This window comes from Salvia hispanica, chromosome 4 (genome assembly GCF_029641045.1).
Source record: "Salvia hispanica isolate PSC_SH4W2 chromosome 4, Shi_PSC_v1, whole genome shotgun sequence".
NCBI classification, from domain to species: Eukaryota; Viridiplantae; Streptophyta; class Magnoliopsida; order Lamiales; family Lamiaceae; genus Salvia; species Salvia hispanica.
Genome location: NC_142695.1, coordinates 34,079,635 through 34,096,466, shown reverse-complemented (window position 1 = coordinate 34,096,466; position 16,832 = coordinate 34,079,635). Strand labels below are relative to the sequence as shown.

At 36.5% G+C, this 16,832-nt stretch overlaps 2 protein-coding genes across 2 annotated transcripts; both read left to right on the top strand.

Moving 5' to 3' along the window:
• The first annotated feature begins 2,512 nt into the window (after positions 1–2,512).
• PPI1 (proton pump interactor 1) lies at positions 2,513–6,952 on the top strand. Its single transcript, XM_089057214.1, has 8 exons — positions 2,513–2,656; positions 3,371–3,745; positions 4,107–4,301; positions 4,398–4,577; positions 4,695–4,889; positions 5,595–5,693; positions 5,885–6,404; positions 6,447–6,952. Exons 2-8 carry the CDS (start codon positions 3,410–3,412, stop codon positions 6,797–6,799), a joined length of 1,878 nt encoding a protein of 625 aa, XP_088913340.1. The 5' UTR covers positions 2,513–2,656; positions 3,371–3,409; the 3' UTR covers positions 6,800–6,952.
• Positions 6,953–15,550: 8,598 nt separating this feature from the next.
• Positions 15,551–16,516, top strand: LOC125193451 (VQ motif-containing protein 4). The gene has a single exon (XM_048091240.2). The coding sequence runs from the start codon at positions 15,829–15,831 to the stop codon at positions 16,447–16,449; it is 621 nt and encodes a 206-aa protein (XP_047947197.1). The 5' UTR covers positions 15,551–15,828; the 3' UTR covers positions 16,450–16,516.
• The last annotated feature ends 316 nt before the right edge of the window (positions 16,517–16,832 follow it).

The following is a 16,832-nucleotide window of genomic DNA, read 5'->3' as shown; positions in this document are numbered from 1 at the left end:
AGGGCGTCCCATTGTGGATGCCCTAAGGGTAAGAAATGCGAATATGACAAAATAGAATAAGACATGTGGCATTGCCAAATAGGACCTCACTTATGATTTTACTGCCAAATAGGATAAAAAATTACACATATACCAGTCGGGTTTCACCTTAACCCGCTGTGGGAAGAAGCAAACGAATCAAAAGTTCATGGTTTTAAAAACTAATCTTAAAGTTAGTGGGATAAAATGGAATTTGGGGAAAGCTTATGGTTTTTAAAGCCAAAAATCCATAAATAAATACCTTTAAAGTTATTTTACCCCAATTAAGTACAAGGGGTTTAATTGTACCCTCAATTAAGCGAACAAGGTGGACGGATCCAATCACGTACAAGGGGTACATAGTATTACTATATGCTTTGTTTTATCTATGTTCGGAGACGTGCAAAATCACTATCTTAAAGTCAAATCTAGATCTAAAGATCCCAACTCTGTCCTCTTAAAATTATAAATACTATTTGTAAGAATCAATAGTGGCGTCCGTATGCATTTTACTTGTCCAAGTAATCATTTTTTATGCAATTAACTTGAGAGTGAACACAAAAGGAAAGCATATCATTTTGAATGGGTTTCTTCAACTAAAAAGAAAAAAAATGAATGTTACCTAAAAAGGAATAGCTAAAAAGAAATATGCTCCACTTATAATAGAATGCACAAAGTATAATTTTATATATGGATATTGACATCTAGTATCATGGAACTTTTAAAAAGTTAGATTTTTCTCACGAATTTTGAAATTGACAAATAATATCACGAACTTTACATTAGGTTTGTTATTTCCCACCAGTAAATTTTTTTGGCTATATTAATAGATTGAAGAACAAATTTGGAGGGTGTGCTTCAAGAAAAACTATTTTCAAAGATTAAAAATCTTGAAACTCTTGAAGTTGTTGAAAAATTACGAAAAAAAATCCGTATCATGATATTATTTGTCGGAGTTTTTTCATTGGTGGGAAATAACAAACTCGAGATAAAGTTCGTGATATTATTTTCCAATTTCAAAGTTTGTGGAAAATACTAACTTTTTGAAAATTTCATGATATTAGGTGTCAATATCTCTTTTATATACTCTGTATAACACATCACAAGAAGAAAAAGAATACTTACTATAAATGAAGTACTACTACATAGTGAAACTTCGCTCTCTAGTCTCTATATTTGAGGTTGAGGCCATAAGCTAGTATAGTTCTCAAACAATTTCCTCTTCCATAAATCTTAGTGCTTTTCAGTGTATATTCACAAGATGCAGACTGCAATAGATCATTCTTCTTTTCTACAACTCTACAAACCATGATAGATGAGACACGTATTCTTGTAGGTGTCAACTTATTTCTGAAACACAATCCAGATCATATACGTGGAACATTACCTCTTCTCAAATTGAAGCACTCATTTTGTGGTTGAGCAAGGAAACATTATACAGTTGTATTATTTCACAAATCGAACACAGGCTTATATTTTATAAAGAAAAATCATGTAAATTTGAATGCTATGTGTATATAATTTGTTTATAGCATATAAAAATTATAATTACTCCTATAGTAATTTTTAATTAAAGAGAAAATTCCAAAAAATTGTTTTTTTTTCCCACAAACTTTAAACTTTAATACTCCCTCCGTCCCGCTTTAGGAGTCCCGGTTGATCAATTTTGGGTGTCCCGCTTTAGGAGTCCCGGTTGAGATAAATTCATAAAAAATGCCTACAAAGTGTTAAAAGTGGGTCCCAACATCCACTACAACTAATAAAAAAGTGTTAAAAGTGGGTCCTAACATCCACTATAACATTTATTTATTGGACACTCAATTAAAAGTGGGTCCCAACATCCACTACAATAATTATTTATTACACACTCAAACACTTTTTTCTTAAAACATGTGTCGGACTCAACCGGGACTCCTAAAGCGGGACGGAGGGAGTAGTTGTTAAAATTTTCCACCAACAACAAAATCTGACTATGATTCATTTGTTATTACATCTCGTAATATATGATCACCATTGAGAAATGATAGTGATGTGATTACTATACCTCTAGAAGTTAGATATGTTTTTTCATCTCATTTTAATGGAGTTGGATTTCATTGTCAGTAGAAATTTTCAATAATTATGTAAGTTCGTGATAGTACAATTTTTTGAAACTATTAAGAGACAATATCCCTTAATTAAAATATACTACTATATACTAGTAGTATTACTTTTTATATAATAAAAAGACTTGATGAAGCAATGCAGATCTTTGGATATAAACAATGAGATCACTCTATAACCCAAACAACGTATGACTAAAATAAAAGTATCAAAAGTTAATTATTACTAATAAATTTTTTTTCAGATAATCTTACAAGAACGGTAATTCTTAAATTTTCCATTTATGAACAACTCCTCTTTTGAATTGTACACGCGATAAATAAAAGTAGACAACGCATTAATTGGAAAATTCCATTAAAATTTATATACAGTTTAAAAAATAAATATCCAATTTAGCCTCTAAAATCAAGATTTTCTCTCTCTCTCACACACACTCACACACAAAACTCCCCAGCATAAAAGATCTGAGGGGAGTCCTTTTCTCCTTCACACCACTCCATTCGAATTCTCCGCCCAGTTTTTGTGCCATTTCCAGGTATGTTAGTTTCCTTAATCCCACACTCCACTTCAATCTCGTAATCAGGCTTCAATCCTTTTTTATCCACGTTTTTATTTCATTCTGATCCACCGATCTCGATCCGTTTTGAGGTGAATTGGGGTTTTTGTCATTTGATCATGAAAAAGTTTGTAGCTTTTGAGTTTATTTCGCCTTCTGCTATTGTTTGATATCGATTTCCTTTAAAGTCAATTTACTTAGATTTTGCGGTTTTTGTTCGCTAAATCAATTAGGACTTTCAACTTCAATTTACTGCGTGATTTCAATGATTTCTTATGTGGGGATGGTTAATTGTTACTGAAGATTGAATTTTGGTTCCCTGATCTATTGTGTGGATGTGTTTGTTGAGTAAAAATTGCATCTTTTTGAGCTTCGTTGACGAGTTCGAGTGAGGTTGTGGTTTAATGCTGTTCGCTGCCCGATTTGAAGTATTATCTAAAAATAGGAATTTTTAATTTCTATTTCTCTATGCAGGAAGAAATTTGCATTTTAAGTCTGAAAAATTGACCCTTAGAAAAACTTAATTCTTTAAATCTATTATCTTTTTCCAATCAGATGCAGTTCTGAACAACAGACTTGTAACTGTGAATACTCGATGTTTGCTGATCTATGTTTCATATGCTGAATTTCTAACTGGTGGTGTACTGGATTTGTTAAGTAAATTTTGCTTATGCTTCTTGTCTTCTGCTTCAGGAATCGAGATCTGTTTTCTACCTTTTGACGGTACGTATCATGGGTATGGAGGTTGTAGACTCGAAATTAGCCTTGGATGCTCTGAGTGAAACCGATGTCTCGGCTGAAGTTGGAAAAGTTGACATAAAGTTTGGCTCACATGGTGCTGAGGAGCCGGCAAAAGGTGTGGAACTGAATAAAGTTGCCGAGTCCAATTTCCCTAAGGATGTGGTCGATGAGTGGCCTGAGCCCACGCAGATTCACTCCTTTTACATTGTTAGATACCGAGCATTTGAAGACCAGAATCTGAAGGCCAAACTTGATATGGCTGATAAAGAACTGCAGAAAAAGAACCAGGCGCGCTCACAGATTTTTGAGAAACTGAAGACCAAAAGGGTAAAGCCCCACACTATGTGTTTTGTGTGTGAATGATCCCATGTATAATGAAAAATGGAATATGATTAGAGTAGGTTGCTATGTATTTAGATTACAATATGAAGTCCTAAAGTCATAATTCATAACCATTATGCTTAGAATTGGCAATGTTTTTATCCTTTTTATTCAAACTGTAAAGTGGTAAAGCTGTAAAGGGCTGGCTGTGGGTAAAATGTTTTTCAATATGTTTACCTCAAAATGTTATCCTTTTTATCACTATATTTTTAGAAGAGATTCTTATTGCTCATTTCCTGGTTTTCTGCTCTCTCCGGGATGCAACCCATGTATCTGTGATGCTATTGTGATTGAACGTGTTTTGCAGGCCGAAAGGGCGGAGGTCAGAACTCAAATACATTCTTTAAGTGTTGAGAACAAACAGTTTAGGTCTGTATTGGATGAAAAGAGAAGAGAAATGGAACCTCTTCAGCAGGCTCTGGGCAAGTTGAGAGGTTCGTCTGGTTCTAGAGATAATAGGGGTGCAGGTGTATGTTCATCCGAGGCCGAACTCAATGATGTTGTAAGTCTACATGGAAATACATTTTATCCAGAATTTTTGTTTGTCTACATGTGACTAGTAGAATCTAATATCTTCTTTGTCACCGACCTTGCTCAGATCAAAAGCTTGCAATACCGTATTCAGCACGAAAGTATTCCTCTCAGTGAAGAGAAGCAGATTCTCAGAGAAATTAAACTACTCGAGGGAACAAGGGAGAAGGTTATTGCTTATGCTTCTGAGAGGGCTAGGATTCAGGATTCGTTGGGGCAAAAGGAAGATATCCAAGACCAGGTCAAAGTAAGAAGCAAGTCATGATTTTTAGTTTTTATAATTTTATAATTTTCAGAAATCTACAGACCAGCATTCCCTTGCATAAACTGGTCGGATAATTTCCTTACAACCATACAATTTCAGTCGATAGGAGTGGATCTCGATGGAGTTAGGAAGGAGAAACAGGTGGTCTTTGCCAAGATCAAACAGCTAGATGAAGAAAAGTTGGATCTTGAGAAAGACATAAATGCCTTAGAAGAAGAACTTAGTGCAGTTACCGAGAAGAGGGATAAGATTTTTCAGAGCATTACTGAAATGAGGAAAAGACGAGACGAAGGGGTATGTTTCTCTATGCATTATTTTGACAATCCTCATAACTTTGGTTCGATCTACTTGTTTTATGTTACCATCTATCTAGTACTACTGATTATAGCATGCTTGTGAATTTTTCAGTTATCTAGCTGATTCGAATATCTAGATTATATTTCATGAAGTGATCAGTGTGGTATTAAATAAGCTGTGGTAGGCATGATACTAATCAATTAACTGTATTCTACTCTGTCTATAACTAGGCAGTGGTTGCCTCAATTTTGATTGTTCAACAAGGCTTATAGATTCACATTTACTTGTTCAAAGTATTTCTCTCTTCGGTTTTGGCACTTTATTGGTCAATTGAATATGTTTTGTTTTTATTATTAATAAGAATGGAATATCAAAAAATCGAGAACTCAAAAGTTCAAAAAGTGAATGGCTGAAATTAATTTAATTTTCAATCAGGCCATTATGTAATTTTCTTCTCATCTAGAGATTAAACATTCTCTTTTTTTTCCATGTTATACTTCCTCAATATGCTATAGTTACATATTTTACTCAATTCCTGAATCTTGTTTTCTTTGTGTTTGTGTCTGTGTAGTTAGGGATTATTTCAGATATCGGTTTACATTACAGTCAACATATTATGAGTCTTCAAGGATTCTCCTAGTCGTGACTCGTGCATGAATTTACATTTGAATTTGATCATGGGGTTGCTACTTTGACTTGCAGAATTCCCCCTTCTACAATAACCGTAACCTCTTGGCAAAGGCTAAAGTACTTGCATCGAAAAAGGATATCAATGCTGTGAAGGAGCTTTCAAATACAGAGGTATGATAAATACTCTTCCGGCTTTAGTAACAAATCACTTATATGGCATTTTGATATGAAGGTTTTAGTAGATAGTTGAGGAAGTTTTGATGAGTTCAGTTTTTTGTTGTACTTGAAATCTATCACCTTCATTTCGGACAAACTACATTTGGAACGATCAATATTTTTACTCGAACTTGTTTCCCTGCTAGGTTGAGAATTTCATGGCCCTCTGGAATGGTAATAAGGCTTTCCGGTCCGACTACGAAAGTAGAATCTTGCAATCACTCGATTCAAGGCAGTTGAGCAAGGACGGCCGCTTGAGAAACTTTGATGAGAAACCACTAGTGGTAGCTGAGAGACCAGTTCCGTCGGAGGCTGTGGCTGTCCCGACAAAAGTCAAGGAAGCCTCCAGGGTGGAAGCTGCTCCCCTCGAGAAGAAAGTAGTCGGGAAAGCCAAGAGCAGTAAAAACCACAAAGAAGAAATCAAGGCCGAATCCGCCTTGGAGAAAACCGACAAGGAATTCGAACAAGAGGCCCCTCCTGTGGAAAAGCCACAGAAGGATCCTCGTCAAGTAGTCGTTGACGAGAAGAAGCTGAAGGAGCTCAAGAGAGAGGAAGAGATCGCCAAGCGTAATCAGGCAGAGGAGAGGAAGAAGAAGCTGGCAGAGAAGGCGGCCACCAAAGCAGCGATAAAAGCTCAGAAGGAAGCCGAGAAGAAGCTCAAAGAACGTTCTCGATCTTTATCTCTTTCTGTTTCATGTTATAAGTAAGTCTTGGCTTATAGTTTTTCGACACTATCTATGCAGGAGCGCGAAAAGAGGGCGAGGAAGAAGAACGGTGGTGGTGGGGCTGCTGCAGCCGAGTCTGAGGAAGCCGGGGAGGCTGTTGCGGAGGATGCTGAGGCGGAGAAGGTGGAGGAGAAGGTTGAAGTGGCAGTGGCGCAGAAGAGCAAGGAGCGGAAGGAACACTCGGTGAGGCAGAGGGGGCGTGGCAGGGGCGGGGATTCTCTGCCCAAGGCGATACTGAAACGCAAGAAGGCAACGAACTACTGGATGTGGGGCGCGGCTGCAGCTGCGCTCGTGGCGATTTTGCTTGCGGTGGTTGGCTATAGCTATCTGAATTGAGGCAATTTATGATAGAGAAGACAATGAAAATTGAGAAACAATCCCCAGTTTTTGAGTCCATGTTTTTCCTTTTGGTTTGTAGAGTGATGAGACACTTGAGTTTGTAGAACAGTTGGTCTAAACAGATATATTACACACTCACTGGCTTTTATATTTTTGTTTTCTAAAACTTAAATTTTGTATTGGAGAAATTATTTAAATTTAAAAGTTGAGACATTTGAAAAAGTGAAATCGATAGTCTTATTTGTTCAAGTAATTATACATTCTCCCTTTTCTTTTTCATAATCTCTACTGATTGAGATGTCACAAACTTGCTAAACACATGGGAAAATACCACAACATTTGAATCTTATCATGAGTACAAATTAAGTACCTAGATCAACACTACCAAAACAACGACATTTCTACCCACGTTTATTTTCTTCTCATTCTTCTTTCATTTGTAATTGACGTGAGAACTCAGCTGTCTGGAAATTGAAATAAAGGGATAAGATAATATTTTTGACAACATATTCGTGGGTAATTATCATTTATACATGGTTCATTGTTTCATGTTAATACAAAAAATTTGAAGTTTTCATAAGTATTACTCTCTCCATCCACGATCAAGAATTTTAGTTGAGTCTTACACAAATTATAAGAAATGTAAAAGAAAGTGGATGAAAAACATAGTAGTATGCGAGTCTCATTTTTATAGTGAGTTAGCCAGGACTCCTAATCACATACTGAAATTAAATACTGAAATTTAAAACAGGGACTCCTATAAAAAGGTCATTCACATTTAATGTCAACCATTTACCTACATGACGTACATACTGTTTCAACATTGTGTCATATTAATACAAAACTAAAGTTCAAAATCAGGCCTTTATATTAGTCAGAATTTTTTTTTGTCCTACACATTGAGTGTGATAACTTATAATTCTAAATAATATGTTTGAGTTCATATTTAATGATTTCATCGAAAAAGTTGACGTTTAACAACATTTTGACCAAATTAGTAAGTGAAATTTCATTCTAATTATAGAAGTTATGAAATACTACTACTTATATTAAAACAAAAAACAAAAATACTAAAAAAAATAAATAAGGAGAACATTTTTATCGTTATAATTTTTAATTTAAATGTAATTAAATTACTACTTTATTCAAAATGTTGTTGACCATTAACTTTTAATAGAATCGTTACATACGAGGAGTACTAGGACCATAAGTTATCACATTTAATGTCTAAGCTCAATTTTTTTTTATCTGAATAATTAAGCCATGACAAATATAAAATGGTCATGTAAGTAAAAAATCAACACTATAGAGGATAACTATGTATATCCATTCTCTATTACAAAAGTCTTACTTTTCTATTATATATCTATTTGTTTATGTGTCATCAAATTATCTATCAAGACTTAATTAGTACTCATGTGGCGATAATCTCAAGTCTCAACAACAAACAAACAACTCGACAAAGTTTGATGATGAAAAGTAAGTAAACATAAATTATTCAACTAATCCCTACCCTCTTGTTGGATTAGTTTAATCATGTAGTCAATTAAATACAAACCTAAGCAAGAATCTTAGACTAGTACAGTCCACCTTAATTAATGGAGTATAATAATATACAGTAACATCTCTTGTCCTTAGCTGATTATAATGCTAAAGAATAGTCTTTGTCTCATTATATTACTAGTATTTAATTGCAATTAAAATCATTATAAATTTATAGTGTGACAGCAATAAAGCATGCCCTATGTGAACTTGGAACTATTCATGAACCTCACTTTCTGTTTAATCATCACAGATCCCTAGTGTTGTGGCACTATGGTCCAACAAAATTAAATTTATAACTTCATTTATTATAAAAAAAAATTTACAAGTCGAAAACTGCCGTCTTTGTCGGACTTGGCAGCACATAATGTTTAATTTTTATTAATAAAATTATTTTTTTTACTTTGTTGTATGCAACTTTGCTATTCTGCAATGCTTGACAATACACGCAACAAATTAATATTTATTAATGATTTTTATACTCTCTGTAACTATAGATTATTTCTGAACATAACAAACAATTCCAAGGAATGATAAAATAGTATTTCAATGATTGACATAAGAAATACTAATGAAAAAGATAACGCAAAAGTCAAGCTTAAATCGTGATTAAGCTTAATAGTCAATCCAACTTTAATTGCAGACAGGGACAACTCCACATCCAACAGATGTATTTCCGGATAACACTCTTTCTTGTCTGAATTCAATGATGATGATATACTTGACTCGATTAAATCATTTTTACTCTTTGAAATTAGTGGTAATAGTAGTACTTAAATTTAAGATATATAAAGATATTCAAATTGTTTGAATTCAATGATGAGTTTAAAATGTTGTGTGTAACTAAAACTATCAGTGTCTATGCGAATTATGCACGCGCTTTTGTATGACAATGTCTTAATAAATGTTTTAGTAGTAATATTTTATGTTACATCAGACTAAAAAATAGTCATGTTTTTTTTTTGAATTGTCCAGTAAAATTAGTCTATTCCTATTTATAATGCACATAGTAGTAAGTGTTTTTTTTTTAAATGGGAGCTATTTCCAACAAATGTCATTCTTATCCTATGTCATATACGTTTATACTATTAGTATTTATTCTTGTTTGAGTTTAAAAATATTATCCAAAAAATTCATAATTAAATGTCTTACATTCTATAAATTAAATATGACTAATTTTATCATCGTGCATTTGATTGAGCACACGTTAATTCTATCGTTAGCAACCCGATTAGCCCGTTAGTCTAGCTAGAAATTTGAACACTTAAGATTAGAGTGACAAATTTAACCGATAAAATTGCAGTCCAATTAGCCATCATCCGATTAACCGATAAATCGAGTATTGTTGACCCAAACTCATTAGCTCTGACCTGATTAATTCTAAAACATCTTGCATACTTTCAAAAAATACCCTACTCGCACTACACATGCAACAACACTTCAGATATGTATAGCATTTTATTTTATTTCCATTTATTTGAATTTAAAACGACTTGCATATTTCTAAGATCATCAACGACTGAAATTTATACCTGTGCCTTAGAAAAATGATTCATAATATGCAAACTAACGCAATGAATAAGATTTATTCAAGCTCTTGTTGGTGAATTCAAATTGCTAATGGATACCTAATTAACTTGACGCCTAAAAAACAAATTATTAAGTTATCATTGTTGTTATTGTTTTCTTTTTAGTTAAAGTGATTATAAATCTTAAAGGAATGACGAGAGAAAAGTAAAATACTCCCTCCGTCCCAAGACAAGCGAGGCGTTTCTTTTTTGCACTCGTTTTGAGAAAAAGATATGAATAGTTAAAGTGGAGAAATAGTAAAGTAAGAGAGAGAATACTGTAGATAAGACTCTTCTCTATATGTGGACTGACACTGCAATCTTTCCCGATAGGTAACCAAAGTCTATTTGGGTTGTGAAATTCTATTTATCTTCTACAAAGAACTGACCGCATCACCTTCTGTGAAGGTCGTTCACGACCAGTCTACTGTGTGGAAGAATTAGACTTGTTTACTTCTTGTACATTTGAATGTTTGAGAAACATCTTATAAATGTATAAGCAAACACTAATACGATAAAATTACTTCTTCTCGCCTTAGGTTAAAAGTGGATTGAATAAATTCTAATCGTGCAACATGCTCGAAACATGCTTTTCAGTATACCGATCCTATCGGTTAGGGCTTTGGTCTTTTAGTGGCAACAATTTAATGTTGGACAGCTGTGGTGGAGTCGTGGAGACGGGATTGCTCATTGGAGAGGTAAATGGAGTCAAATGTCACTTAATTACTAATTAATTTTATTAATTCAGTCAATATCACATTTAATTGGCGTTGATTGTCAATTTTTTTCGATTTCATAAAAAAGGACGACTCCATTTTAGTTTGTTTGGGACTTGATTTTTGCAAAATGAATCTTTTGGACCTTAACTTCATAAAACGGCGATATGTTTAAGATAAAAAAAAACTTTAGTCTTTTACAAAATTCCATATTATTAGTACTTAACTTATTTGATTGTTACTATTAAACTTATTTCAACCATACGAATTGCTAAACTATTTCATACAATTTGTTATTCTATATTTATTATAACCTCTAGAAGCCTTTTCAAATTAATCAATGATTATACATGTAATTGTGCTTATCTAATTTGAGTCCACTTTAAATGGTTTTCATTAGGCATCTCCACGATCCACATAGCAAAAGAACCTAAGTTATATTCTGCTTTTCAAGTGGAAACATTTCACGCAATTATTACATTTTGATTCCTTTATGTGAATAAAAATATAGCAATGACATATTAATGTTCTTGTAATGAAGTACTAGTATTATAAAGAAATGTAGAATTTGAACAGATTCCTATACCTTATGACAATTACTAATGGGAATTCGATTCTTTTTCTTTTTACTTTCTTATCAGTCCATTATATATTACTCCATACAATAACTTTGTTATATTAATACTAGGGTTAAGGTGTAAAAACGCTTCTTTTATTGCGGTACAACTTCTTCAACTTTGTTAAATCCTTATTTAACAAATTTTAATTAATATCGACTGCAGTTTTTTAGTTGGGATATTGGTCCTAAACCATAAACTTTGATCAAAATTTGGTATTTTCCACTAACTTTTAAATTGGTCTAAAATATCACAAACTTCGCACTTTATTTGATATTTTTCATGGCATGTATATCACCATATTTGACTAATTTACTAGGCTTTTTTTTTTATGATACTTGACAAAATTAAATCAATGTGGTTTTATACATGACTTTTTATCCTCCTTGTTATGAACTTAAAAGTTGATTTAAAATATCGTAAAATGTATCACTGTTGCCCACGCAAATAAAATTTTGATGAAAATATCTTTGATCAGTTTGGGAAATACCAAATAAAATGCAAAGTTTGTGATATTGTAGACCAATTTTAAAATTTGTGGGAAATACCAAATTTTAGCTAAAGTTTACAATTTTAGAGACCAATATCCCTTTTTACTTTCCACGAATATAGTCTTTTATAGTGTGAAGTTTTATTTTATTTTAATCAAAATATATACTGGTATAGTAGTATCTTACTCTAATGATATAGTGTTCCAAGATCGGAAATATTTTGAACTTTTTAATAAATCTGCATGGCAACTATTGTTTCAATGATTGAAAATTTCTATTTGCAATATCACGGTCATACTTTGTATGGCCATAATTCTTATTTAATCCATATTTGTATACATGCATTGGTTTAATCGATACAAAGTCTTACATTTATATAGATAAGGTGCCAAGTAAAATATGCAATGATGGCAAAGAATTATTTGTAATAGTATAAGATAAAAAAATCATTTTATATAAAAAGTTGAAAGAAAAATACTCTAGAATAGAGGAACCATGAAGTTGTTCAACTTCTAGAATACACTATTTTATCAATCCACGGCCCCAAAGTTTAAGTTGTGAAATTGTAGTGTAAATATTTTAACAAAATAGTTTTTTCAAAATTAAAATCATTTTTTATAAAAAAATTTATGGAGTAAGTGATAGTACAATAAAGAAATAGAATAAAATAGAATAGAATATAATATTGGTTGGAATTAGGAAGAGTCACGGACGGTGTCGTATTAGTAATAGTAAAGACATGGTGGTGTGAAAAATAGGTGAAACGTAATCTACCCTGTCCTCAATCCCAATCAATAATCATGGAATCTCTGGCTCTGAAGTCAATGCATATGTGTGTTTCTTTTCTTCCTTCACTAAATTCCCTCTTCCACTTTCTCCAACAATTCTCAATGCCCCACCTCTATTATACCTCTGTCTTTTTCAAATATTATTATCATTTTCAAGCCTCAATTATCATTCATATGGTCATCTATTCACATCCACATTCAAACTCATAGCTGTTGTTATGGGCAACTCTCTGTTTTCTTTCTCACATATATATCACTTACTATTTCGATTTTCATACCTTAGCTACATACGGATATAGTTATATATTGTTCTAAGGGTAACTCCGGTGGCGCCCCTCCCACTCGCTCCTCCACTAGCCTTTTCCACAAAAATTGCATGCCACGTCAGCACTAGCCCTTTCCATTCCACTGCCGCATCACTAGCCCTTTCCACTGCACTAGCCCTTCCCACTAACCCTTCCACTAGCCCTTCCCACAATTAAATTAATTCACAATTAAAATTAAAATTCACGGAAGACATAATCCGACACGAATACGAACGGAAAATACGAAAATTACATTAAAAAAAATTACATAATTAAAAAAATTACATAATTTTAAAAAAAACATAGTTTAAAAATAAAATTACATAATACCCTCGGCTCTCACTCCTCCTCCTCGTCCCCATCGCCCGTGCCGCTGCCGCCTTCGACGTCCCCACCCCCGATCTCGACGCCATAATCATCAATGGGAGGCAGCCTTAAATCGCGCCGACATTGGTCGACCAACTCCTTGCACAGCCTTTTCAACACTGGATCTTGCGTGCTATACCACTTCATAGTGCTCTGCATCAGGGTTTTCGTTTGCTGCGCGCGGGCGAGGCTGTCGTCCTCTGTGGCTCCTGGGGCCTCCGATTCGACCTCGTAGGACCCGCTGCCGCTGCCGCTACCGCCTCCCCTCGCCATCCGCTGCGCAGCCTGTTGCCCCATGGGGCGACGTCGACGGCGAGAGTCTGTTCGTGGTAGCGGGGCCACTTCCTAGGCTTCGGGGAGCTCGTGCGAACCAGCACTGCTGTTGCACTCACCGGAAGAGTTGATCTTCGTCCGCTTCCAGCCCGATTCGACACCAATCGCAAACTTTTGCGAATCCTTGACCACGAGAAAGGCCTCCCACTGGTCAAACTCTTTGATCCCCAACTCTTTGTTGAGGTACTGGGAGAAGGTTTGTCTCCGCACATCATCCTCAGACATGCCGCTGCTTACCATGCGCATGTTGTTAACGACTGAGCTTAGGCCTCAACCGGAGCCACTGTTTCCGGCATTGCCCGCGGATGCGAGGCTTCGCCCCAGGCGGTTTGATGGCGCAGTAGGCGGCACTGATGCGATGCCACATTCGGTCAACATACTGGTTCGCTCCGACGTAGGGATCCTCTACAACACCGATCCATGCCTTCGCAAGCGCGGCATTTTCCCACACAGTCCAGATCGTCCTCCTCTCAGTCTCATCCTCACCCTCCTCCTCCTCTGCCCCCGTGTGTGAGGAAGAGCTCGGGACTTTGCCCTTGCCCCTGCCCCCGCTCCTGGCCTTGGCCTTGCCTTTGCTCCTGCCCCTTGCAGCAGGCCCCGCCTCACCGGGAGTCTCACGGATAGGCGATAGCCCCAATTCCACTCCCAGCTGCTCAAAGGAGAAAGTCTCGATGCCGGCGTACTGGATCTCCGGAACAGAAGTAGGGGAATCATCGGCCAACAAATCTATATATGGCCGATAGACAGATTCCCTAGGGTTCCTCGGGCTCCTGTGCTGCATCGACCCACGCACCGACAAATTCGGCGGCGTACCGCCCATCCCCACCGCCCCGGGCATCATCCCTCCCACCCCCGCCATATTTGGCGGCATACTGCCCATACCCGCTGCCCCTGGCATAGTTCCACCCGACCCCGACATATTTGCCACAAACCCGCTGCCCCTGGCATCATCTGACCCATCTGACTCATCCAAGTGTACATATTGTAAAACATTTGGGGAGTCATCGCCGGCATACCGCCCATCCCCGCCATCTGATTCATCCCCGCCATCTGGGGATTTATCCCCGCAAAATTTCCCTCTGATCCGATGGGAATCGAGGGTGTGTTCCCTCTGCTCCTGGTGGGGGAGTTTCTATTATACTTCATTGTAGTAGAAATGAAATTTGTAGATTTAGAGAGAGAAACTTGTCAACATAAGTGGTGTGAATGAAATGAAGTTGGGGGAGCCCTATTTATAGAGTTTATTTTTTAAAAAAATAAATTAAAATGTCGGACGTCCGACCTTCGCCACAGTGGCGGACGTCGACGGGAGGGGCGAGGCCATCGCAGGGGCACACGGGACGGGCGTGGGCAGCCGTCCCGCCCACTATGGCGCCCGTCAGGGCACCCGTCCGCGACGGGCGAGTGGGAAGGGCGACGGTGGAGACACCCTAAGGCTCTAAGCTTGACAGGAGTACTCCATTTGTCCCTAAAAAATATACACATTTAATTCAGTATGAGTTATAATGTATAATTGGTAAAGTAAGAGAAAGATAAATATTGATGTAATCAATATTAATGGAAAATTGACTCCACGTCATTAGCAGTGTATTATAATGATATAAGTTGTAAATAAAAGTATGTCTAGGGGTATTGTACTTATTATTTAATTATTTTAAAATTACAAAGTTGATATTTTTTGAGTGAGTGACGGGGAGACTAGAGAGTATTAACTTGTAAAACAATTTGGAATTTTTGGTTATTGATGAGGTGGTTAAACGTAAGCATCTATTGATTGCCAGACTTTAGGTTTACTCTTGAGTCTTGAGTGTTGGCGATCATAATTAAGAGTCAAATTGTTGGTGATAACAAATGAAGTATGTATTGACTTTTAAAATTGGAATGGCAATTAATAAAGTATTCCATGTTTGGCGTTTGGAGTTTGAATAATCCGTTTGAATAATATGTAATGCGTGAAGTGAAAGAATGGTTGAGGTTAGAGTTGTTGAAGAATTATTATGGAGCATAGAGCATTCGTTTCCTTCCTTTATGAATTAGACCGTTAGAATGGATGGAGTCTACCATTTTATGGTTGGACAATCACTCCTCAGCCTTCCAAAAACCAGACAACTACATGAGAGAGAGAAATACTAGTAGTAAAAGAGCGTAGTAAAGAGAGAGAGGGAGAGAATATGTGAGTGTGTACAGTAGAACTACAATTGAAACCAAAACAAAACAACCTTTCTTGTTTTTCACTTATTCATTCATCACTTTTCTCGAAACCCTCTCTCTCTCTCTCTTTCTCTCTCTCTCTATCCAAGATGGAAATGAGCTCAGCATCATCACCAAGAGAGAAGAAGGCCTCTCCCACAAACAGCTCCAGCAGCAGCAGCATCAATGCCTCCCCACTCCCCCTCCCCCTCCCCACCCCACCCCACACCCCAACCCCAAAGCCCAGATCCCACGACGCCAACAATCCCTACCCAACCACCTTCGTCCAAGCCGACACCACCACCTTCAAACAGGTCGTCCAAATGCTAACCGGATCCCCCAAACCCGATCCATCTCCCACGCCTCCTCGCTCCGGCTCCGGCTCTGGCATCGGCATTCCACCCATCAAGAGCACCAATCAGAAGAAGCAAGGCTTCAAGCTCTACGAGCGCCGCAACAGCCTCAAGAACGGCCTCATCATCAACACCTTTTCCCCCAATTATTCGAATTCCAATTCCAATTCCAATTCCAAATCGCCCGGAATTCTGTCGCCGAGCATACTTGATTTTCCGGCGCTGATGCTGAGCCCGGTCACGCCGATCATCAACGAGGAGGAGAGGGCGATTGCGGACAAGAAATTCTACTTCCACCCGTCGCCGCGGACCGCGCCGGAGCCGCCGCAGCTGCTGCCGCTCTTTCCGGTTACCTCGCCGCGGGCCTCTACTTCTTGATCTCCTTTTGTACAATTCATTTTTAATCTTCCATCTTTTAGCCATAAATGGATTAATTAACACAAAATTGGGCTAATTTCTAACATTTTTTGCTTCGTTTCTTGTTTGGCTTACTTGTTCACAACTTTTTTGTTCTAACAGTCATATGTTTACCGGTTGAAATTGTTATTTTTTGTGCTTTTCTTTTTTCAGAAAAATGCTTGTTTTTTATGAAAGAAAAATGATAGAAACATTTTTTAGTCAGATTTTAGAAATTGTAGTTAATGTGGTTAATTGGATAGAGAAAAAGTGAGGCTAAGTATTAAATAGAGGGAAAGAGGGTCTGTATAGAAAGTTTTAAAAATACAAATATGTTATATCTTGATTGAGATTAAATAAAAAGG

What these genes read in the sequence shown, in the direction of transcription:
- LOC125193451 (XM_048091240.2), top strand. Translation starts at nt 15,829, where the DNA reads ATGGAAATGAGCTCAGCATCATCACCAAGAGAGAAGAAGGCCTCTCCC.
- PPI1 (XM_089057214.1), top strand. Translation starts at nt 3,410, where the DNA reads ATGGGTATGGAGGTTGTAGACTCGAAATTAGCCTTGGATGCTCTGAGT. An exon ending in ATATCCAAGACCAGGTCAAA is followed by an intron (nt 4,578 to 4,694) that starts GTAAGAAGCAAG and finishes ATACAATTTCAG; the next exon opens with TCGATAGGAGTGGATCTCGA. An exon ending in GGAAAAGACGAGACGAAGGG is followed by an intron (nt 4,890 to 5,594) that starts GTATGTTTCTCT and finishes TTTGACTTGCAG; the next exon opens with AATTCCCCCTTCTACAATAA.